The sequence below is a fragment of the Bubalus bubalis genome, chromosome 22, assembly GCF_019923935.1.
Source record: "Bubalus bubalis isolate 160015118507 breed Murrah chromosome 22, NDDB_SH_1, whole genome shotgun sequence".
Lineage (NCBI taxonomy): Eukaryota > Metazoa > Chordata > Mammalia > Artiodactyla > Bovidae > Bubalus > Bubalus bubalis.
The window spans coordinates 26,864,428-26,890,183 of NC_059178.1; the positions used below are offsets into that span (position 1 = coordinate 26,864,428).

Here is a 25,756-nt window from a genome sequence, read left to right on the forward strand (position 1 = left end):
GGGGAGGCGGCAAAGGCGCTTTACCTGCCTCTTCCAAGAGTCCTCTGCGGTCCGCCTCCTCCTTTCCGCCGGCGGGTCCCGGACCCCTGCGCCCTTCGTGGAGGGCTCACCCGCAGACTACCTCCGTTTGGGTCCTGCTCCTCTGCGGTGCTCGCTTAGCCAGTCGGGTGTTTCCAGAACTGGCAGGGGGCTGCTGTAGAGGGAAGGCGGGAATGGTTTTAGTCTAGAGAACCGGCTTCCGCCCCGCTTCCTAACTGCCGGGTGGCTCTTCTCGCCGCTTAATTCATCACCCTTTAACCCTTTGTATCTCACTCCTTAGAGATCGATGAGGACGGTCCTAAGTGGGGAGAGGTAAATTGATCAGCTTGGAAAGGGTTGTCAGCTGTCATTTTATTCTTCCGCCTTGGGGAACAGTAATTTAAGCATTTGGGGAAACACTTTACAGGGCGTTTTGAAGTTAGCTTATTTAACTCAGAATAGCCCTGTGAAGTAGGGTGTTTAATTATCCGCAATAGATGAGATAGAAACTGAGACAGCCAGCCCCCCAGCCCCCGCCTTTGTTGTTGTTCAGTCGCTAAGTCGTGTCCGACCCTTTGCAACCTCATGGACTGCAGCATGCCAGTCTTCCCTGTCCTTCACCCTGTCCCGGAGATTGCTCAAACTCATGTCCATTGAGTCAGTGATGCCACCCAACCATCTCATCCTCTGTCACCCCCTTCTCCTGCCTTCAGTCTTGCCCAGCATCAGGGTCTTTTCCAGTGAGTCGGCTCTTCGCATCAGGTGGCCAAAGTTTGGAGCTTCCGTATCAGTCCTTCCAAAGAATATTTAGGGTTCATTTCCTTTAGGGTTGACGGCTTTGATCTCCTTGCAGTCCAAGGGACTCTCCGGAGTCTTCTCCAGCACCACAGTTCGAAAACATAAAAGTTAAATGATTTGCTTCACTGTTTTTTCTGACTTCAGACTCAGTATTCTTTTTATGTTGCCCATCACCAAATGAAGAACCCTGTTCTAAGTCGTTTGACTGTATTCGTCCCTACTTTTCTGTAATTCTGCGAGGAGAAACTGTTAGGTGTGTCCAAGGTCATATCAGTCCTGGAAGGGACCATTTAATAGGAGATCATCTAGCCCGGTGCTTCTTAAGATTGAGCATGGGTTGGGATCACCTGGGGATCTTGTTAAATGAGATTCTGGTTCCGTAGGAATGGGGCCTGAGATTCTGCATTTCTAACAAGTTCTCAGGTGATGCCACTGCTGCTGGTGGTAATAAGGATCTACAACAACCCATATATGTAACTGGTGAGGAAAATGAAGCACAGAGACAAAGGGGTGTGCTCTGGATTACGGACTTCCCAGGTGGTGCAGTGGTAAAGAATCCGCCTGCCAGTGCAGGAGGCAAAGGAGATGTGGGTTCATTGCCTGGGTGGGGACGATCCCCTGGAGGAGGGAATGGCAGCCTACACCAGTATTCTTGCCAGGAGAATCCCATGGACAGAGGGGCCTGGTGGGGTACGGTCCATGGGGTCACGAAAAGTCGGACACCACTGAGCTTGCGTGCACCAAGATTACGCAGCCTACTCACAGAGTCAGGAATGGACCATTTCCTGTATAAATGTAACTCCTGTGAGGTGACAAGATGATTTTCCAAGTGTATGTGAATTTTCACAGAGTGAATGACTTGGCAGTATTTTTCTTTTTCAGTTACGACTACTTTGTGACAGTCAGCAGGTTTAGTACTTTAAGACATCAGTGTTTACTTGATGTCAGGGACTGTGCTGTGCAAGCTACCTAGGGGAGGTGGGACTTTTGTTGGGTCTTGAAGAATGGATAGAATTTACATGAGCATGTGGGAAGAACAATGTGCATGGATACACTAGAGTGAACTTGATAGAAAATGATGGAAAAATGGCTAGAGCCTAGTGGAGAGTATGTGTTTGGGGTTACTGGGAAGGTTGGATAGATTGAGCGGGATAACATTATTAAGGACCTTTAGAGGAAGCTGTGAAACAAAACCTGTAAATAGGGGGCCACTTATGAGATTTTTTTTAAAGCAGAATGAATAGCATATTTAAAGGAAAGGTAGGCAGGAAAACCTGGAATGAGAAAATTGAGCTTGGATGCTCTCAACAAGCTTCAAGTGATGAGTAAGTAGCATTTGAATGAGAACGACTGCTGAAATGACTGACAGGTAATTTTTCTCAGGTATAAACATTTTTTAGTTAGACATACAATTAATGAGTGGTATGTTTTTCAGTGAACAAAAAAATCCTTCAACTTATGTGCTTTTTTTTTTTTCTTCTAGAAATCTACGAGAGAGGCTCTGAACAGCAAAAATATCAAGCCCTTGTTGAATACCTTTAGCCAGTTACCTGGCAGGTAAGGCGTTAATATCCATGACATGGGCTTATTGAAATCTTTATACTTAACCCTGAGCTGTTTTAAAAATGCAGGTATTTTTTGTTTTTAATAGTGAAAATGAAAAAAAATGTACCCTTGACCAGGCTTTTAGAGGTGTTCTAGAAGAAGAAATTGTAAGTATGTTTTTCCTTTATTTATTGTTAAAATTTTGCTGGCAGATTAGTAAATATTATTTTTTAATTTGCTTTTATTCTTAGAATAGATATTTAACCATGAGTATTTTTTTTCTGGAGGGAACTGCTTAGTCTGTGAAACCTAACTTGGTCATAGTCCGCATAGGAGTTACATCATGAATAAGGGTTTTGATAGCATAGGTGCAATTTAAGAGTTTGGTTTAGTGAATTAGCAGAGCCCTCTGCCGTTGAATATGTATAAGAAAAGTTGGTACGAGGTCTTCCTGAGCAAGAACTAGAACTTGAAGATGGGCCCTGTCTTTGCTGTATAAACAGCAACACATCCTGGAGTGGATGAGAAGTCTAGTCCAAGGATGTTCAGCACGGATTCCAGGCCCTCGTTTTCCTTATCAGCATCCTCCTTCTCAGTTAGTAATAGATAACAAGAGCCTATCCAACTTTAGTACAGAAATTTAAACGTGAAAAATTGGACTTTGTGTACCATTAGTGGAGCGCTTAAATGAAAGGAAAAGTTCCAACAGTTTATTCTTCATTTAGCAAAGCTTGGATCCCAAGAAGCTAGATTCTTTTCCAGTAGCCATAAAACTGTCCCTTTCTTTAGGACAGTTCTGAATTCATTCTTTCTTCTTCAGACATAGTCACCTGTTGTCAGGCATTGGGCAAGGTTACCTTGCTTTTTTGGGCCTCAATTTCATTTGTAAGAGAGGAAACACCATTTTTACAGGGTTGCATAAAATGGCACTTAATAAACACTCAATAAATGCTGGTTTTTATGATATTATCACACCTAAGCGTCATCTCTCTTCTATTATTAATAAAACCCTTCCCAGACATACTGATGCGCTAGGACAGTTAATCCCCCTGGCCCAGTCTTTTGTCTGGTGCCTTTGAGTGACTTAATGGCCTCAGCACATCTGTGCTTGATTAGCTTACAGGCTTAATCATGCTAATATAACCATCTTCCCAAGACTCTTGGAGTTTAAGTGAATCACCTGCTGCTTATTTATTTAATATACTTCTACAATTAGGGCTCTTATCATTCATTTTTAAAATATTCTTAGTAATTTTATCCTCTGTGAGAAATATCCTTATCCAATGTTTGTGATAATCAATTTAATGTCAGAGGGTATGTTTTTCTTATTATCAAATTAGTCTAAATTCTGGTTCCTAAATTAAGTTGTTTTTTCCTTTGTTGGTAGATAAATCATTCATCATGTGAAAACGTTTTAGCTATTATTTCTCTTGCTATTGGGGGAGTAACTGAAGGTAAGTATGGTTTGGTTTGGTTTTACAGTGATCCTAGACTTGACATACTTTATTGAAAACGTATTCTCCCCATACCTCTCTACCTAGTTGATTTTGTTCATTTTTCAGATTCTGCCTACCTACCCCCATTGCCAAGAAGTCCCACTGAAATGAGCTCACAGTTATTTCTTGTCACTAGTATACACTGCACACCTTGACATTTCTTTGTTCTCCACTTCGTTCATCCAGTGCCTATTTATTGAGCATCTACTATGTGCCTGGTACTGAGCTAGGACTTGGAGATTCAGTGGTGAATAAAACATATTCCCTGCCTATAAGGAACCTAGTGGTTCAGGGAGAAAACACATGTAAATGTCTTATTGGGGATAATTGAAGTGGGAATGAAGTATAGTTGAAGTGAATCTTTAAACTTCAGAGTCTGAAGGGACCAGGATGGGCTAGAAAGAAAACTGTAACATAGGAGCTGGGGTGTAAGGGCTGTAAAAAAAACTAGAGCAGAATGGGGAGAGGATGATGAGAACCGTGAGGAAAGAAGCAGGAGGGTAAGTTAGGATCATTTGTAAAGGGCTTTGTATGCTGTGCTAAAGAGTACCTGTGGGAAAGGCATGGGATGGGGAGAAACTGCTGGCAGGAAAACTAGGCAGACATTGGTTAAGATGGGCCAGGGGTAGTAGGAGGTAGTTTCAGCAGACTTTTAAAAAGTGACTAATACACAGTAGTAGCTCATTAAATATTTGCATAAAGAAGCAATGAAAAAGTAGCTCATCGGTACTCTTTTTTAATTAGTCTCGTTAAAATATTCCTTTGATTTATTCATATAATTTATGTGAAAAGTGCCTTTTAATCTGTAAAGCACTATTCACATTTATTATTTTGATACTTATTCCTACAAAAAAACTGAAACATACAAGTTAAAAGTTATCTTCCAGTATAGCCGCAAGCAATTTTGTGAACTTAAGTAGTTCATAAATTTTGGCTTTAGAAGTTAAATTTATATGAAATGCTTATTCATCATTCATTTATTAAGCATATTCTAACGAGTACTGCAATCGAGTGTTCCTTGCCAGTTCCTGTCAAACAGTTTGCAGCATCTACTTCATTCATTGATTATCCTGATATGATACTCTTGTAAACTGGTAATGTTTTTAATGCTTCAGTCAGTCCAGTTCAGTCACTCAGTCGTGTCCAACTCTTTGCGACCCTATGGACTGCAGCACGCCAGGCCTCCCTGTCCATTGCCAACTCCTGGAGCTTGCTCAAACTCATGTCCATCGAGTCGGTGATGCCATCCTACCGTCTCATCCTCTGGCATCCCCTTCTCCCGCCTTCAATCTTTCCCAGCATCAGGGTCTTTTCCAGTGGCTCAGTTCTTCTCATCAGGTGGCCAAAGTACTGGAGCTTCAGCTTCAGCATCAGTCCTTCCAATGAATATTCAGGACTGATTTCCTTTAGGATGAACTGGTTGGATCTCCTTGCAGTCCAAGGGACTCTCAAGAGTCTTCTCCAACACCACAGTTCAAAAGCATTAATTCTTCGGTGCTCAGCTTTCTTTATGGACTCTCACGTCCATGCATGACTACTGAAAAAACCATAGCTTTGACTAGACGGACCTTTGTTGGCAAATACTTGAAGTTATACAAAGTCTGTGTTTAAAACTTTTACTTTATTTGAGAAAGATACGGACTTAACTCAGTTAAGCCATGAATAAAGGTTTAAATAACCTTTTTATTTTAATTTGATGGGAAAAATTTCTTCTTCAGACCAATATGATTGTATTGTTTATTATGTGACAGATTTTCAAATTGTCCATAAACGTGTTTTGTTAAACTCAACTTGGCAGATATTTATTGAGCTTCTGTTATGTCAGACTCTCCACTGGTGAAAACCTTCAAAAATGCCTACCTTTAAAAAGCTCATAGTCTACATAACAAAAATTAACAGTTTGGATATAAGTACTATAATTTATGTACAGTGTGCTTTTAGAAGCAGAGATGTGGTAGCCTGCACAAAAGTACCAGAAGCATTTTTTAGATGCAGTATGTACTATATGCTTTGAAAGACTGAGTAGGAATTTACCATGTGATAGAGATCAGGAAGAAGCCTATTTAGGCAGAAAACGTAAACAGAACCATGCAGGCTTGAACATAGCAAGGTGTTCGGGAGCTCAGGAGGGGGTGTCTGTGGCCAAGGTTAAGATGAGGCTCAGAGGGCAGCACAGAGGCTGGGACACGGGTTGTGACAGTGTTGGGGAATCACGTTATAACCCAGCTCATCAGAATCACCAGTGAAGCTCCATTTTTAAATGAGACTGCCAGGCTTTCACTCAGTTGTACTGAATCTTTGAGAGTGGAATCTAGGTAATTTTCTTAAGTTCTGTAATGATTAAATGTGTGTTATTTTGCCAAATTATACTTCAGCTAAGGGCAGGGAGTATGTCTCTCTAATCTCTTGGGTATGCAGGACACAAAGTATCACAACTTAGTTAAAGGACTTTGGAGGGCATCTGGTTCGGTCTTGTCTCTGGCCTGTCCTGTCTCCCTCAGTAATGTCCTGGACAGGGGTCCTCTACTCCGTGGATGAAGCTCACCATTTGATTTCTGTTAGCTGGTTCTGATGATCAGATTTCCTTTGCGTTGAGTTCAGCTTTGCTGCTTTATGCCTCACTGGTTCTAGGCAGTATCCCTCATACTACATTCCAGCTAAGATCTTTCCAGTGCAGCGCAGAGCTGGAAAGACTACTTCCTGTTTCTGAACTACTGTGTTAATGCAGTATTAGGGGTAATAGTACCCCTAGATACTTTTTTTTACATACCATGCTGAAGTGGCTACTTTTCCTAAACCCTTAACAAGTATTAGTATCTGTTACTGAAAAATAGAAGGAAGAATGAGCAGGGAAATAAAAGCATTTTTAGCTAGCCTAGATGACCTTAAAGTCTTCAGTTTATTGCTTTAGTAAGATTGAATTTAGACATAACTTTTTATTTTACCAATTTTTCCTTTGAAACAACAGTATATTTTAAAAGTATAGTAAGAATTGAAATTAGTATCAAACCTTTTTGTTATCTTTTTTGAACTAGATCTTTTCAAATGACAAGGACAATTTTAATTTAGCATTATTACAGAACATTTGGAAATGAGGAAAAGGGAAAATACTAGTCCCAGTTCTACTTTGAAAAACTACCATGTATTTTGGTATATGATTTTAGCTTCTCTAGTCTTTTTAATAGATTTTATTGTTATAACTACAATATCCATACAGTTCTGAACCCTGTCTTTTTCACTTGACATTAAATCATAAGCATTTTCCAAGTTATTATAGTCATCATAACCATCATTTTTAATTGATTGCATTATATTATTTTGAATAGCTTAGTGGTGAAGAAAACAGACTGTGGAGCCAGACTGCCTGGGTTCGTATCCCGGCTCTACCGCTTACTGGCTCTATGATCTTGGGCAACTTATTTAACTTCCCTGTGTCTCAGTTTTCCCATTCTGTAAACTGGAGATAATGTTCTCTACCTCATAGGGTTATGAGGATTACACGTGTTAGTGTATGTGAGGCACTTACTATGCCTGACATATAGTAAATGCTCTTGAAGGGTTATCAAGGATGCCACATACCAAAACTTAAATAAACTTAAGTATATCTTCCTTGGGGACTTTTAGGTTGCTTCTATTTCTTGCCTTTCACAGCCTTGTTAGGATTGACAAAGTGTACCTTTAAAATTATCTTCAAAATTTTTTGCATGAGCTCTTTTTCTTAGCCATATTTTAAACTTTTAAATTGGCTTGTGCTCCACTTGAAGGTATTTGTACGGCATCTACACCTTTTGTATTGTTGGGAGATGTTTTGGACTGTCTTCCTTTGGATCAGTGTGACACAATATTCACTTTTGTGGAAAGAAATGTTGCTACTTGGAAATCAGTAAGTGCCTTAGTTTCTTTTTCTACTAACTTTAGCTTTCTATAGATCCAGAGTTCTGAGGGTAGTTTGTTTTGTTCGTGGCTTTTATTTCTGACTTTGCCGATAGCTAAAAAGTTTGTCTTTATGAGAATTATATGTTCTGCTCTCTTGGAAAAGCCAAGTGAGAGTCACATGGAGAAAAAAATGACAGTACAAAATTTGAGTAGAAACAGTTACCTTGAAAACACACACTTTTACATGTTTTAAAAGTTGCTTAGAATCGTATTTGTTATATGTTTGAAAATATTTCATTAAAAATGTCGTTTGCTTGGAAGAAGTGAAAGCGGCATAGTAGATTCAGCACATATTAGTGTTCTTTAAAATCTTACTTCCTGTGACTTACTATTGAAGAATGTGCAGCAATGTCAGAACAACTAATAATTTCTGTCTTAATTTCAGAATACATTCTATTCTGCTGGGAAAAATTATTTACTACGTATGTGCAATGGTAAGTGAGCAGTAAATGATTGGTTTTTAAGAAGGAAATATGGCCAGGAAACCAGGTGGTTGAATTAAACACAGGTGATAAAATTTTTTTTAAGTAGATTGTATTTTCATTTAAAATAGCAGTCTGATTTATTAAAACTGATCATTTGCTTTACATTTATCTATTCCTGTTCTAGGTATAAACTTAATGAAAACCAAAAAGTTGAGTGAAGTTTATCTTGCCCATGTTAAACTCATTTTATTTTTAATTTTCTGGTCCTTTTTTTTGTGACAAAAAATAGTTTCTACCCCCATTTTGAGAACTACTGCTTTAGGAAAATACTTTTGAACAGGTTAAGACACTTGGGTATATTGTAATAAATATAGAATAATCTCTTCTGTGTAACCTTTGTTTCCATTTGTTGTTAGATCTCCTACGAAGATTATCAAAGTCCCAGAATACAGTCTTCTGTGGACGAATTCAACTCTTTTTGGCCAGGCTTTTCCCTTTATCTGAGAAATCAGGTGAGCTTTTGTACATAAGTTGCTTTGCAGGAAAATTTTTACCTGTTTTTCATGGACTAGAATATACCATGATGATTTAAAAAAAAAAAAGGTTCTAAGAAGTTGAAAGATAGCATAGGAAATTGTCACTTGATTTTCATTTACTTGTAAATAGTTGTACCTATTCCAGTGCGTAATACAGGTAACACTCAAATAAAGCCATTGATTCTTCAAGTTCAAAGCTTATTAATAATAATGTACAGTTGAATCACACTGAAATATTTAGACATGAATCATGTTTTTATTTCATTTCCTAATACATGCCAATTTTTCTGCTTCCATTTTCTTCTTCAATCACTACTGTTTAGCCTCATTTACTTTTGTTCATTTCTTTTATCATTGTGAAATATAACAGTAGTATGAAAAGTGCATAAAGTAAGCATATAGTGTAATAATTATAAAGCATATGGTTGGGTAACCACTGTTCAGGTCCAAAAGTGAAGCATGGCCGTTCTCTCGAACCCTCCACAGTCTGTTTAGATATGCCAGATTTTAACTGTCTATCTGCCTCAGTCACCCGTTCCTTGCTGCTGCTGCTGCTAAGTCGCTTCAGTCGTGTCCAACTCTGTGCGACCGCATAGACAGCAGCCCACCAGGCTCCCCCATCCCTGGGATTCTCCAGGCAAGAACACTGGAGTGGGTTGCCATTTCCTTCTCCAGTGAATGAAAGTGAAAAGTGAAATTGAAGTCACTCAGTCATCTTTGACTCTTAGCAACCCCATGGACTGCAGCCCACCAGGCTCCTCTGTCCATGGGATTTTCCAGGCAAGAGTACTGGAGTGGGGTGCCATTGCCTTCTCCAACCCCTTCCTTAATACCAGGCTAATCTACCACCTACTTCACATGTTGTTTTAAGGATTAAATGAGTTAAAATATGTGAAGAGCTTACAGCAGTGCCTGCTTGTGGTAAGACCTGTAGTGTGTGTTAGCAGTGGCAAAATCACCTGTGACTTTCTTTTTGTCCTGCTGTGTCTCTGCTGTTTTTCTTTCCTCTTATTTAAATGTGGTCAGGATTAATTTCAATTTACCAGAGTATTTACAACTTGTATTTCTGATCCTCTATCTGTGAGTATTTTCTCCTTTAGACTTTTCTTTAGTGCAAATTTTGTTTTGTCTGAAAATCTTTATTTCTTTACTCTTGAAGAATGGTTGAAGATTAGATAGAATGGTTGAAGTATAGAGATTGTAGGTTGGCACTGGATATAGGATTTCATTTAGTGGAAGGTCGTCATTACTTTGCCTGTGTCTTCTAGAGAGGAGTCAGATGTCAGTCTAACTCCTTTGAAGCTAATCTAGTTTTGTTTTGTTTTTTCCTCTGTTTGCTCTTGAAATTTTCTTTTTCTTTGAATTTTTGTTTGTTCTTTTGTTTGTGGGGTTTTTGGTTTTTCACTTTTATATAATGTATCTAAGCATGGATTTTTAAAATTTATCATTCTTCAGATTTGTGGGCATCTTGAGTTTGTGCATTGGTTATCCTTCATCCGCTTTGTAAAAATTTAAACTGATATTTCTTCAGATATTGTGTATGCTGCTTTCTCTTTATGGAACTCTAGTTAACATTTCTGTACCTTGTCTGTCTCTTACACTTTCTACAGTTTTCATCTGTCTCTCTTTCCATCACATTCTGCGTGATTTCTCTAGAAATGTTTTCTAGTTTACTACTTCTCTGTTCATCTATGAATAATTTGCTGCAAAATGAGTTCTTAATTTCCGTAATTGTACATTTCATTTCTAGAAAGTCTTTAAGTCTGCTGTGTCACTTTTTAGTTTCTTATTCCCTGTTTCCAAGCTTGTTTTCAGTTGTCTCGCCAGGGTAAGCGTTGTTACCTTTACTCACACGTCTGATAATACCAGTGTCTTAAGTCTTTGCGGCTGTTTGTCACGCACACTTGTGCCTGCTTCTCACTCATGGTGTCTTATCTCTGTGTGTGTTTCTGGTAAGCGTTTGATGTTGTGTTAGAGAAGGTGTTTGAAGGAATAGTTTGGAGGCCTGGGTTAGATACTTTTCTCCAGAAAGGGCTTCCATGACCCGCCAGGCACCTTAGAAGGTACTATGACTAGTGTAAGCTTACCTTCATCCAGCCCAGCTCAGGGTCTGTAATTGCTCAGGTCATCGAGTAGACTTGGCACTGGGCTACAGTTTGGTTCATCCCTACCCGAGGATGTAGTCCTGTATGTCCCAGCCTAGAAGATGGTTGGGGTAGGATTTATTAGATTCCACACCTTCCTTGGACTCAGATTTATTTTTAACATCCTCACTTCAGGAAGCTGCTAAAAGAGTGGCGCAGTTTTGCAACTGATTCTTCTTGTTTGACGGACAGAAGTGGCTTTGAGTGCTGATGCTGCATTGCTTATCTTTCTTGCCTTCTTGGTTTTTGCCGTATATTCTTCACTGAATGTTAGCTCTCTACAGTTTTTAAGAAAAACCAATTTTTCTGTTTCATTGTATAAAACAGTGCTGTGAACCGGGTTTATGCTCTGTAGGAATTTATAGAATTAATGTAATTGATCCAAGTTTGTAGTTGTCCATAGTGAGAGGATTAATCTGAATTGTTAATTAGCTAGTTAATTATTAGCCTTCTGTTACTGGAAGCTCAACTTTTTCTATTTTTTAACAGCTTTACTGAGATGTGAATTCACATACCATGCAGCTCTCCATTGCAAATGTGCAGTTTTCTGTTTTAGTATATTCACAGGGCTGTGCAGTCATCACTGCAGCTGATTTTAGAACATTTCTCCTCCTGTAGGAACCCCGTGCCCGCTGTCACGCTGCACTTACTCCCATCCCTGCCTTTCTCCCAGGCCCCGAAGAATAGGTCATCTACTTACTCATCTTGGGGTTTTTCCTATTCTAGACATTTTAAAAAATGGAATAATACAATATGTGGTCTTTTGTGACTGGCTTTTTTAACTTAGCATCTTCAAGGTTCATCTGTGTTGTATATATCAGTAGTTCATTCTTTTTTACAACTGAATGATACTCTCTGTATGGATAGACTGCAGTTTGTTAATCCATTTATCAGTTAATGGACACTTGAGTTGCTTCTGCTTTTTGGCTATTGTGAATAAAGCTGCTGTGAGTATTTGTGTACAAGTTTTGTGTGGATGTATGTTTTCACTTCTCTTGGGCATATACATAGAATGGAATTGATGGGTCATATGGTGACTGTTTTGGAGAAGGAAATGGCAACCCACTCCAGTACTCTTGCCTGGAAAATCCCATGGATGGAGGAGCCTGGTAGATTGTAGTCCATGAGGTCGCTAGGAGTCGGACACGGCTGAGCGACTTCCCTTTCACTTTTCACTTTCATGCATTGGAGAAGGAAATGGCAACCCACTCCAGTGTTCTTGCCTGGAGAATCCCAGGGACGGGGGAGCCTGGTGGGCTTCCGTCTATGGGGTCACACAGAGTCGGACACGACTGAAGCGACTTAGCAGCAGCATGGTGACTGTTTTAATTTCTCCTGGAGGTATATATAAGAGTAGAACTACTGGGTCACGTGGTAACTCTGTGTTTAAGTTCTTGATGGGCCACCAGACTGTTTTCCCAAGTGGCTGCTTCATTTTACAGTCTTATCATTGATGCAAGTGCCTTCCAGTTTCCAAACATCCTACTAACAGAAGCTAGGTTGGCATTTGGGGATATCTTGTAGTACTTTTTCTTTTCTTGTATTTGTAGATGCTGAAGAGTCAATAGAGTATATCCCAAGACCTTTAGAAAGCTGTTTTAGCATGTAGTTTATCCATTAAATTTAGTTAAGTATGACTGAAATTTTTAACCTAATGGAGAATTATGTCATGTGCTATTGAGTAATAGAGAATAGACAAAGATATTTTAAGTAAGTAATACAGAATGGTGAGCCAAGTTCATTCACTAGCTTAATGACTTCATCTAGCATATTAGTTTTTCTTTAAAAAAAAAAAAAAAGGCTTTTTGTTTTAAAATAATTTTAGATTTAAAGTCTAGAGTATATGTATATGTAAAGATACTAAAGTATGTGAATAGCTTCACCTAATGTTAACCTCTTACATATTATGTACATTTATCAAAACTGAGAAATCAACATTGGTGCAGTACTTTATTTAGACTTCATCAGTTTTATCACTGCTTTCTTTGTTGTTTAAGGATCCAATCCAGGACCCTGCATTTAGTTGTGATGTCGTTTTAATCTCTCCAGTCAGTGACAGTTCCTCAGCCTTTGCAATTTTTTTCATGACCTTCATAGTTTTGAAGAGTCCTGGTCAGGTATTTTGTAGAATGCCCTTCAATTTATGTTCGTCCAGTGTTTTTCATAGTTAGATTGCAGTTGTGGATTTGAGGAAGAAGACCACAGAGGTGATGCGCTTTTCTCGGTGCATCATTTCAGCATGGTGTTGATGTATCTTTTACTGGAGATGTTATCCTTGATCACCTAATTAAGATAGTATCCTTGATTGCTATATTTTTCTACTACAAGCTACTGTTTTCCCCTTTGTAATTAATAAATATTTGGAGGGAGATACTTTGAGGTTTTTAGTAGCATTCATCAGTGGATCTTGCTTATAGCAATTATTAGGTTTCCTGGTGCTGATTTTCTATCTCTTTCATACCTTCTACATTTATGAATTGGAATTCTTCTCTAAAGAAGAGTTGTCCCTGGAATTCCCTGACGGACCAGTGGTTAGGACTCTGAGTTTTCACTGCTGAGAGCCCAGGTTTGATCCCTGGTCAGGGAAGTAAGATCCCATAAGCCATGCAACGCAGCCAAAAAAAAAAAACAACAGTTGTGTTTTCCCCCTTGTTTACTTATCAGTTCAGTCATCTATTTCAAAATGAAACTCATGAATATTTATGAGTTATAATCTCACAATATCATTTTTTACTTTGTTCAGATTGCTCTTGTTCTCCCCCTTGGATCACTTTCATGCATCCTGATATAAAAGGATAGTCGAGGTGCATCGTGCATTTTTCCTTCTCAGCCACTGGAATCAGCCACTTCTCCAAAGAGCCTGATTTGTCTTATTTTTAAAATGGTGTTTAGAAGACAAGATCTGGGCCCTAGATACGCTAATTATTACTAGAATATCACTGCTTCTAGGCCATCTCAGTGGACAGTGCTTGGAAAGATATGAATAAATACTAACATATACATATGCATCTTTATGTTATCTGTCTACATTTTTTTTTAATGACCAAAAACAGTGATATCATAGTGACTGATAACTTGTGAGTCTAATCTTGCACCAGTAGACCTGCTTATTTCTAACTTCTTTCCCTGACAGTGAGAAACATGGCTCTCACTATAACTTTTTTTGTATATATTATTACACATTTATACTATCTGAGTAATACAGTTTCTGATTGTGCTTCAGCAAAATCATAAATTAGTACATAAAGGATTCTGTAAAATTGTTCTAGAATATTCATAAATAACAGATCAACTATATCTGTATTAGTATATATTAGAATTCTGCATACTCTAAAAGCACCTTCAAGAAATGAATTTTAGAAAGAATTTGAAAATCAAGTGTGATATTATTTCTGACTTGATCTTTTGCTTAATTAGTTATCATTTTATATATTTTAGTTATATGACAACAAAGTTGTATTCTTAAACTGGTTTAGGTGTTTGGGTTTGCTTTGAAAATCTTTTTTTTGTTTGTTTTTTTAATAGGTCTTAACTTGCAGAGTCAATTTAATCTGGAAAATGTCACTGTTTTCAATACCAATGAGCAGGAAAGCACATTGGGTCAGAAGGTGAGGCTGATGTGAAATCAACAGAACATATTTTAAGTTTGTTATTGAGATAACTAGGACTTCCCAGGTGGCTTAGTGTTAAAGAATACTCAGGAGACATGGGTTCAATCCCTGGGTCAGGGGAGATCCCCTGGAGAAGGAAGTAACAAGCCACTCCAGTGTTCTTGCCTAGAAAATTCCATGGACAGAGGAGCATGGCAGGCTATACAGTCCATGGGGTCACAAAGAGTCGGACCCAACTGAGCATACGTGGCATTGAAAACAGTCCAGAGTTGGCAAATGGTTAGACATTCATTACCTGCTCTTCATTTAGGAGCAAGTTATAAAGTTTAAAAAAGTTTTAATAAGATATAACTGATATTTCACATTAAATTAATCAGAATACTTAATTTATCCCTTAAATTGTAATCATTGTCAATTTGGAAATGATACTGACTTTAAGATTTTTCCTTTCCCTTTTATGTATCTTTTAGGTATTTCTTGGACTATTCTATGTAAACTAGTTGTTTAAAATTTTTCAATATGGAGCTGGACACCAAGCATATCCTAAAGTGTTCCCAGATAATAAGTGTTATGTGTACAAGTTGGGGAAGATTTTCAGAGTTCAGTTAAAGCTGGGGAAAAAAACTACTTAAATTTCCTTTGAGAGTTAGTTACTATGATTCATGGAGTCCTTAGTGTACTAATGATCCTCTCACTTCTCAAAAGATCATTGTGTACTATATTTCCAAATCATGTTTTGCCATAGATTCTCTATTCGTGGAGAGAATCTACTGACCATATTTGGAAAAGTACTGGTTTAAAACTTTACACTGCGTCTTCATGATTATCTTATTGTCATACTGCTCTTGAGTTCTTGGATCCCTGTCGTATAGAATTCTCTCTGCCTGACAACTGCTTCATGACCAGATGTACATTTTTTAAAATTTAGCACACAGAGGACAGAGAAGAAGGAATGGATGTAGAAGAAGGTGAAATGGGAGATGATGAAGCTCCAACAACTTGGTGAGTGTTTAGAAGTTCAGATTTCTTGATTTACACAGAAAATACCTTAATGATTTACCAAGTACTAAGGTACAGAGAGGAAGGAGGTAGGAGAATGTAGACAAGGAGGAAGGAAATAATGCTTACAGATTCCTTTTATTTGTAACTTTATATATAAATGTCTTAAAATTTTAGCTCCTAAATCACTAATGGACTGAATCCGTTGGTTTCTAAATTGTGTGCAGGCAGTCTGCTGTTTAGGGGTGGCCAACCTTATACAGATGCATAACGTTTGAGAAGCTAACCACAGGCAGCTCCTCCCTTTCTCCCTTCCATTTCACTTTGCGATCATGGTGCTATATGGGTCACTAAACTTAGTTCCTGTTTCCTGTATAAAATTAGTGTTTCTTGGAATATTTGTCTGGGCATGAAGCTTAGCAAAGATGCTAACTATAATCCATAGGTTAAGGTTTATTCAGAAAGAATGGAATAAGCTAGTATGCAATTATGTTTACAGACAGAATTAATTTTAAGTGGTGATGTGGAAATATTTTTGTAGATATTGGAGGATATGAAGTAGTTGATACTGCAGCCATTTTTAACATATGGTTAATACTGAAAGACTTCATTGGCCGTTTCTAATAACAGGATTTGCTGATATAAAGTCTAAATGTCTATTTTAAAATCAAAAGTTGAAACAGTTTATAGCATAATGATTGCTTGCAAAATTAAAAATTAAAAGAATATGTGTTCACACTGAAGATTTGTAATATATCCAGATTGAACTAGTAATGCCATTTTTGTAATCCTAAATTGATATATACCTAATGTGTTTGTTCCCTACTAGGTCTCCTTAACTTAGTGTGTGGGATATAGCACCTTTGACTTTTAACATTAGAGTCAAATGAACATTAGTTTGAACCACATAGAAATTAATTTCTTTCTCATGTAAAAGTCTGAAGACAGGTGCTTCAGGGCTGATGCAGTAGCCCTCTTGAGGGAGATCGTCTGGGAACCCAGGTTTCTTCTAACTTCTTAGTCCACTGTCCCTGGGTATTTGCTTTTTTCCCTGCCGTCTTGGATGGTTCATCATCACATCTGCCTTCCAGCCAGGGAAAAGGGAAAATGGTGAGAAATGGCCCACAAAGGACATGTGACTCCCGCTCCCAAATGATTGGGCAGGACCTAATCACATGGCCACACCTGGTGCAAGAGAGGTTGGGAACGTAGCCTTAAATTCTGAATGTATCCAGCCAAAATTCAGGGGTTCCACTACTGAAGATAAAGACAGAATAAGGGTCTGAGAACCCCTGAAATTATTTATAGTAAAGTTTATATAAGTATTTATGAATTTGTTTTCTTTTCTGGGGAAAGAGGCTTTCATTAACTTTTTAAAAGGATTTGTGCCCCAAGGAAAACTTAGATATTTCTAAAAGGACTTAAATGATTTATTTAATGTAACATTTGTTTTATCAGCTCCATTCCAATTGATTACAACCTGTACCGAAAATTTTGGTCACTTCAGGATTACTTTAGGAACCCTGTGCAATGCTATGAGAAAATCTCATGGAAAACTTTTCTCAAGGTGAGTTGCCATTGCAAAATACCAAAAGCCCATTATTTTATAGCTAATGGCAGAGTCAGAACTTGACTCTTGTCCAGCATACTTTTCACTATTTAGTTCTTATGACTGTTATGTTTTTATACCTGTTTCATAATATAGATGGTAAGCTGTAGATTACTATGTAAACAGTTAATTTTGAGAGTAGTTTATAAATTATTTGAGGATTTAAAGGTTAGTAGTTACAGCTTTGGTTTTTTATATTGGTTTGATTTTTTACATAGTATTGTCAACGTGCATTGGTGAACTGTTTGCAGACTACATTCTGCCTTTATTTTGCACAGAATTATTTTGCCTACTCTGTTAGAACAGGACTCTGCAGACTATGGCCTTGGACCACATCCAGCCTAATGCCTGCTTTTGTAAATAAAGTTAATACAATATTGGCAAACAGCCACACCAACGATTTACCTATTTGTGATTGCTTTTGTGCTGTGATGGCTGACTTTTGTAGTTGAGACCATTTGATGAGACATATGGTCTAAAATATTTGCTGTCTGACTTCTGCAGGAAAATTTTGCTAACTTTTTTTTTTTTAAAGAATTCTCTGTATTTCTTTTCTTGGCTACTTAAAGGTCATTTTGTCCTTTTTGTTGTAATCAGAATCTAAAGTTAATAGGTATAGCTTTTAAAAGTAGAATAGTGTGTATTCTGTGTTACTTTTTAAAGTGTTATATGCAATAAAGTTTTTATTTTATATGCAGTACTTTTTTTTTTCCCTATAACTGTCCAAATTGAGATTAAATAGTAAGTGAGAAGTCACTTGGAATTGTCCCTCGGCTGGATAGGGTTTGACGTCATGTTTTCATTTGGTTGCTGTCTTTAGCACAGAAGAGGCTTGAGAGTTCCCACTGCTGATTAGACAGCTAACTTTACTGACAAATCTCTTTATTCTCTCAAAACTTTCCCTTCTCTGTTTTCTCCTTACACATACTACTTAAGAAATCACATATCTTCAGAAGTAGAGAGTGTATTCCTAGTTTTAGAATAACCATAAAATCTCACACAGAATAGTTTTATCCTATTTTGCTGTCATAATTTTTCTTCCTTAATGTGCCTTCAGTATACATATATGGTTAACTGGGAATAAATTACAGATTATTTTGATATAGAGAAGCACTAAGCAAGTGATTGCGCAACGGTGCCAAATTAATTTGTATTTTTATTTTGCAGTATTCTGAAGAAGTCCTAGCTGTTTTTAAGAGTTATAAATTAGATGATACTCAGGCCTCAAGGAAAAAGATGGAAGAATTGAAAACAGGAGGAGAGCATGTATATTTTGCAAAATTTTTAACAAGTGAAAAGGTATGAATCTCCTTTTTTCACGAAGCACAGTAAGAAATATTTTTGTTTTTATTATTTAGCTGATACCCTTGTAAGTTAAATACAGTAGAGAAGTTTCTGACTTTATTTTTTGTTAAAACTGGTAAATGTTAGTTTGAGAGTCCTGTTTTTTTCTTGTAGAAGTAAGACTGATTTCAAAGGTAAACGAAATTGTTCTGCATTGTCTGTTTTGTAAATTTACTTTAGGATAAGTGGGTTTTAGTTACTTTCAAGTACATATATTTGAACCTTAAGTTAGGATTTAATTTGCATTTATGAAAATATTTTGTAATTAATTTTCCATTTAGGTACAAACAAGGGGTTTTAAAATTCCCTGCTAATTTTATTTATACAGTTTAATAAGTAAGTTTTTTTCAGTTATAACGCTAAGGGATTGTGTAAATTTCTAGTCAGGATGGCACATTGAGTTTGTTTCAGCTCACTTCTTTTGCTCCAAACACATAGCAATGATAGGTAAAATATAAAAAGAAAACCACAAAGACAAAGCTGGGCTTCCTTATCCAAAGCTGGATGAATATCTTCATGGACCAAAACTGCCAAGTAGTAAGTGAAAAGAAAGCCTTGGGCCTCCTGGATTCTATATTCCAAGCAGGTGGTGGCACCCAAGGGTTTGGCTATGAGTGAGACCAGGTGGGTTCCATGTGAGACGAGCAGCCAGAGCCACATTCACCTGCTTGAAGCCAGAGACTGGGGTAGAAATTAACCTGTTTTTGAAAAGAAGCTAAGATAGATATTACCATTCTTCTGCCAAAGGCTGTCCTTTCATTCAGAACTCTCTGATGAATTCCGAAATCCAGTGCTAAGAAAGATCACCAACAAAATCAACTATTGATGTATATGTTCCAGAAGTTTAAAATATGTATGTTTTGGATGATCAAAGAGATCACTGACAATAGAACATCCTTTGAGAATAGGAAATTGTGAAACTGAAAAATTTGAGCAGAAATGAAATAGAACAGTTTAATATGACAGCTACTTGAGAGTCAAATATGATCATTGAAAGCATAGCACATAGAATTGAACAATAGATTGGACATAGATGACAAGAGAGTGAGTGATGAGAAGTTCACCGAAAACACAGCACAAAGAGACAGATTTTTTTGCTAACCTGAAAGCAGTTAGGAGCCATGGAAGATAGACTGAGAAATTCCAGCATATATTTAAGGAGGATTTCCAAAGAACAGAAGGGAGAGAATGGTGGAAAAACTAAGGGACTGAAGGAAGTCCCAAGTTCTCACATTGAAAGCGTGCTGCAGCTGCCAAGCAGGATAAAGAAAGATGAATCCATACTTCAGTACATTATGCTGTTACCTACGAGTATAAAGAGAAAACCTTAAATAGGCCACCAAAGAGGGGAGGGGGGAAAAAACCCCACAAATATACTGGAACAGAGTCCTAACAGATATCAACAATAGGTACCAGAAAGCAGGGGAGAAATATTTCTGCTGAGAAAAAAAAACAACAAAAAAAAACCTATCTATCTAGAACAGTGTCTCCTTTACTGACTGTGAGCATTTTCACCAGTGCAGACAGCATGAGCTCTCCAGGTTAAGCACTGGAATCCCATTAGGTAATATTATGACAGGTAAAAGCAGCTTTTAGAAGACTAAAGCTTTACAGTATGGAAAGAAAAAAAGGCACAGAGAATTGCAGCAAAGAATGTAAGGAGTGATGTCTTGCTGTTAGGCAGCAAGTTTATCTTAAATTTCAGCATAGAACCCTTCTTGTGCAATCTTCATATTTTCCCCATGTATTTCCAGCATACAGTGCAGGCATTGATGAACCTTTAGAGTTTTACTAACTGCAGTTTGTTCGAAGACTTTTGCTGACACTCATGCCAGTTTTAACGTATGAGTGTGCTTCCACTCATCTGAGAAGGCAAACACAATTACTAAACCTTTATTCAGTACATGAAATAAAACCAACTTGAAACGGTCCTCAAGGTGGGGGGCCTGAGCTGCCGTCTTTCTTGTAACACTCTTGTACTCTGGGTCTGATGCAGGACAGCTCCATGAATATCAGTGAACATAGTGGAAAGTTTAGGGCATACTCATCATTCTTTCTTGTTTTTAGAATCCCTTCCATGTGTGAGTCAAGCCATAGTTATGGAAACAAGAGAGTAAATTCTTTGGGGCTGCCAAGCAGCCATGACTAAAGATAGGGTTTAAGAAAAAAACACCCTGCCAATGTAGGCTCTGGATCTGGAGCCTAATTCTAAAGAAGAACAAACTCTAAAAGAATTGGCAGAGAGGACTGGTTAATTGATATAAAGATAAGAATAAAGCTGGAATGAGAAATGACCCATTGTGACTATGTTACTAGCCAGAGTAATAGAAATTAATAATAACGATACCAAAAGAACCATTAAAAATGTTAGCTCCTCGAGAAATGAGAGCACTACATAGTCAGGATTTACACAAAGACCTAAGTCAGTATATTTATAAGTGAAGACAGGCATTTGAAAAGAAACATTCACAACGAGGGTGGTCACTGCCACTTGAACAACTTCCCAGAATTATGTAGGAACTCGGTGGTCCCTTTAAACAATTTAAGAAAGAACTGTAGTACACTTGAGAGAGGTTATATTTTCCTTGAAATCTCTCAAGATACACAGTTGATCAGTTTTATACAGTATACTCATTTTTTTAATTGAGAAATAGGCAGCTCCTACAGCAGTACTACTTTTATATCAGAAAGACTGCTGTCCTGTTCCCTACTCCCTGACAAACAAGTCCATGGGCTTTCACAGAAAAGCAAAGGCTAATCAATCAACAGAAAAAAATTAATATTAAAGTTGATATATTATTTTTACCAAATTATTAGGCAAACTGGAGATTATATCCAAGCACTCTTATTTGAAGTAAAGGAAACATTCTAAACTAGCTCAGATAAGGCAGGGAGAAGCCCACATCACCAAAGGCCCAAGAGAAAATCACAGATTCGTGTGCTAGATGGCTGTTGGTTTGTCTTCCCGGGAATAGTGGTTTCCTTTTAAAGAGATTTGCCTTTTATAATCTTACCCTTCTAGTTTGATTAGCTAAGCTTTGTAATTCCATTGGTTTGCATTAAGAAGCAATAAAAATAGACCTAAGAAGCTTTAAACTTGTGTGGAAGAGAGATCACAAGAGAAATTTAACAACTGGAATATAGAGCACATGCATAATAATTTGCATCCACGGAGGATGTATATAAGTAAAAACTGATCAAAAAAGTTGAAGTATTAGGGTGGAAAGAGACATACCAGGCAAATACCAACAAAAACAAAGCTACATAAATACAAATAAAATTTAAGGCAAAAAATGTTAAGTAGGATGAAGGAATATACCCACTCCAGTGTTCTTGCCTGGAGAATCCCAGGGACAGGGGAGCCTGGTGGGCTGCCATCTATGGGGTTGCACAGAGTCGGACATGACTGAAGTGACTTAGCAGCAGCAGGATGAAGGAATACATATTAAAAGAATGAGCCACCAAGAAGATATCATACACTTACTTGCACTTAAGAATATACCCTCAAAATATATCAGGAAAAACTTCAAACAATATGAGAAATTGGCAGGTCCACAGTGATAGTGGGATATTTTAAGTGCCTTCATCAAAAACTGATGGGTTGAGCAAACTAAAGATAAGTAGGTAGATGGAAGATTTTAGCAGTAATGAACTTGAGTACCCGATGGTTCAGGGAGACCAAGATTAACAGGTATATGATAGGTTTGCATAATAAAAAAAATAATCCTGATGTATATGTGGAAACTTGTATACAAGTAGAGATAATGTTTTGAGTACACATGGAATGTTCACAAAATTTGTATACTAGGTCATAAAGGACATCTCAGCATATTTCAGAGATTTCCTGTTGTGCAGAATACACACATTCTCTGGCCACAGGGCAATTAACTTAGAACTATGAAAAGGATAGTTTTAAAAGATGTGAATATATGGAAACATGAAAAGCATTCTCCAGGAATTAAAGAAGAAATCACAATGGAAATTCTAAATTTGTTATAAATATGTTATACAGCAGATTGGAAGTATTTTATGTCATGTGTGTGAGTCACAAAGTGAGAGGTAAAAATATTACTTGAAATATTGAAAAATATTGCACTAATGAAAAATTTAAGAAAGAACGACTGAGAATTTAATAAGCTCAAAAAGATACAGAATAAGCCTTGAGAGAAGTAGATAATAGCACAAATTAATGAAATATAAGAAGCTATAGAACATAGCAAAACCAAAAGCTTGAAAAGAAAAATTTTATAAAAAGAATTGTAACAGTTCTCATAGAACAAGCCTGACCAAGGAAAAAATAAAAAGGTACCAATAAACATTAGCAATAAAATAGGAGTAATTGGAAGTCAAGAGACAATAAAATGTGTAAGAGACTATATTCTGAACTGCTGTATTTTTAGATCTAATGAAATAGTAATTTCATAGAATAATTAATTGCCACAATGGATTCACAAAGAAATTAAAACCCAGAATAAACATAGAACAAGGAAATAGTAACCAAAGTGACACCTTTCAAATTACATCAGGCCTCAATTTTTTTAGGTAGATATTATCAGTACCTCAAGGAATAAAGGAAAAGCAACCTAATCTTATATAAGATTAATGTAACTTTTAAATGAAATCACGATAAGGACAGAACAAGAAAAAAAATGTATATATCAATTTCACTTATGAATAGAGATAAAAATATATTGTAAAAACTAATCAACTGGTTATTTTTTAAAAATAAAGACTAAATAATAACTAGTGCTTATTACAAAAACAAATGAGAAAGGAATTCAAAAGAATTCTCAGTAATTTCAAGAACAAGACATGGATGTCTGCCAACCATACTTCTGCTCAGTGCTGTAATGGAGGACCTAGTCATTTCAGTAAGAGAAAACAGAAAAGAAATGAGAGTTGTATGCCTCGGTGAGAAAAGACTGCACTGTCTGTATTTGAAGGCGATAGAATTGTCTACAAAGAAAATCTGAGAGAACCAACAGACTTGTTTCAGTTGAGGAAGATTAAGCAAAGTTAACAAAAGGAAAACATCAATAGTGTTCCTGTTAACAAAATGTTGTTTAAAACTGCAGTGAACACTAGTACCTGGGAGAGATCTTCATGGAGAAAATGATAAAAATGAAGAGGCCTGATGACATTTATAGATAGGAAGACCCAGTGCTGCTCCTCTCCAAATATGTCCATAAATCCAGTGTGTTTTGAATCAAATCCAAACAGGCTCTTTAAAGGAACTTGAATAGTTGATCTTAATACTTTTATGGAAAAGCAAACTCCAAGAGTGACTAGGAAAATTTAGAGGAAGGTGGGAACAGTTGCCCTGTCAGACAGATATTAAGACCTATAAAGGTCTAATAATTAAAACAGAGAGTAAGTATCAGTACAGGTATTAAGAAGAAAAAAGAACTAGAACTAGACAGCATGGAAAGACAAGCCACAAACTAGGAGAAGGTATTCACCACCTCCAGAACCAAGAAAGATTACTATCCTGAACATTCCTTTGACAAAAACACAGCTACATGGAAAACTGGAAAGATGGTGTGAACAAGTAACTTAGAGATATAGGAACCTGCATAGCTAATGAGCTGTGAAGTGAAGTCAAGTCGCGCAGTTGTGTCCGACTCTTTGCAACCCCATGAACTGCAGCCTACTACGCTCCTCCATCCATAGGATTTTCCAGGCAAGAGTACTGGAGTGGGTTGCCACTTCCTTCTCCAGAGGATCTTCCTGACCCAGGGATCGAACCCAGGTCTCCTGCACTGTAGGCAGACGCTTTACCGTCTGAGCCACCAGGGAAGTCCAATGAGCTTAGAAAGGATGATAAACATCTGTAGTAGCTAAAGAAACTTAAATGATGAGATAATCACTTCACACAACAAATTGGCAAAATTTAAATATCCTAACAAAAAATAAATTGACAGAACTGGGGGGACCAGAGAGCTAGTGCACACACCACTGCTGCTGCTGCTGCTGAGTCGCGTCAGTCGTGTCCGACTCTGTGCGACCCCATAGACGGCAGCCCACCAGGCTCCCCCGTCCCTGGGATTCTCCAGGCAAGAACACTGGAGTGGGTTGCCATTTCCTTCTCCGCTCGTTGAGTATAAATTGAAAACAGCCACTTTGCAGAGCAATTTTATAACAAAGAGCAAAGTGAAAACTTCTTTTCTAAGAAGTAGGCCCTAAAGAATCACACAAAAGACTCATTGATTGTAACCTGTGTGTTTGTGAGTGAAAATGTGGGAATTACCAAATGTTCATAAGTAGAAGACTGGGTGGGTGGTAAACTGTGGTAAATTTTATCCCATTGAGTTTATAAAGCACCGAAAATGGCTGACTTGGAACAGGGGTCAGCACACTGCTCGCCGCACGTTGCTCTAATAAGCATTTCTGACTCCCGGCCACACTTCTTAACGTGCTGTCTGTGCTGCTCTGCCAGCGACAGCAGAAAGAAGCAGTCGTGGTGAAGATGGCACCGCCACAAAGCCTCAGAGAATTTACAGGCGGACCCTTAACAGAAATTTGCCAACCCCTGAACTAGAGCTCCATGTATTAAGCTGTACATGTCAAAAATAATGTATGAAACAGCTTTTTGCAGAGTAATGCTTGTAGTATAGTTTGAAAACATGCAAAACACCTTGATATTTATTGATACGTCGTATCTATAATAGTACATGCGTTAGAATCATCAACACCAAATACATGGCAGTGCTTGCCAGAGTGAAAGGAGCGTCTAGAGGGGCGTCAGCAGTTCGATGATATTCTGTTTCTTTAACAAACGTGGAACAAGTAAGAACATTAGGATTTGATATGCAACTGGATCGTGAGACATGAATGTTGTATTACTTAACTGTGCCTTTTTGAATTTTAAGAAATACTCCATAATTTGAAAATTAGGTATTTTGATCTGATATGTTAGTTAATATCTTAACTAATTTGTCAGATTAAGTAACAAATTAAGAATTTGATCAAAGAAAATGCTCTTAATATTTTGTTTTCTAGCAAAGATATTTTTAAGTATTTTGTATTAAAGTAACAGAAATGGAAGATTTCATATTTCAGTTTAGTTTTACAAGGGGTACTGTTTTGCTTTTTAATTTTCTTATTATCAAAATTTTCAAATGTGCAGAAAGGGATATTTTTTATGTGTACAATTTATTGACAGAAAGGCACATAAGGATAGCTAAGAGTGGCCTGAGCCTTTTTAGGTTTAGGATAATCAGGAAGGCTGAGGCCTGAGCCTAAGAGGTGCAGTAAAAACTAAGGCCAATAAACGGCCCTTTATTCACAAAACAAAG

The 25,756-nt window shown here is 37.4% G+C and overlaps 1 protein-coding gene and 1 long non-coding RNA gene across 9 annotated transcripts in view; one reads left to right on the forward strand and one right to left on the reverse strand.

Annotated features, from left to right (window-relative positions):
- The window catches only part of LOC102400432, a 38,880-nt gene extending 38,219 nt beyond the window's left edge, over window positions 1–661 (reverse strand). For 6 of the 8 annotated variants that reach the window (XR_006640472.1, XR_006640471.1, XR_006640469.1 and 3 more), the window contains exons 1-2: window positions 601–661; window positions 25–193 (exon numbers count right to left, since the gene is read on the reverse strand). This is a non-coding gene — a long non-coding RNA (uncharacterized LOC102400432). The remainder of the gene's footprint in view (window positions 1–24; window positions 194–600) is intronic. The other 2 variants (XR_006640468.1, XR_006547660.2) reach the window with 2 other exon arrangements.
- The window catches only part of THOC1 (THO complex 1), a 37,586-nt gene that overhangs the window by 883 nt on the left and 10,947 nt on the right, over window positions 1–25,756 (forward strand). The window contains exons 2-11 of the mRNA XM_006079205.4: window positions 2,300–2,373; window positions 2,468–2,528; window positions 3,749–3,815; window positions 7,622–7,740; window positions 8,179–8,227; window positions 8,635–8,730; window positions 14,424–14,506; window positions 15,438–15,511; window positions 16,967–17,075; window positions 18,285–18,416. Of these exons, the coding sequence (XP_006079267.3) occupies window positions 2,300–2,373; window positions 2,468–2,528; window positions 3,749–3,815; window positions 7,622–7,740; window positions 8,179–8,227; window positions 8,635–8,730; window positions 14,424–14,506; window positions 15,438–15,511; window positions 16,967–17,075; window positions 18,285–18,416 (864 nt within the window). The remainder of the gene's footprint in view (window positions 1–2,299; window positions 2,374–2,467; window positions 2,529–3,748; window positions 3,816–7,621; window positions 7,741–8,178; window positions 8,228–8,634; window positions 8,731–14,423; window positions 14,507–15,437; window positions 15,512–16,966; window positions 17,076–18,284; window positions 18,417–25,756) is intronic.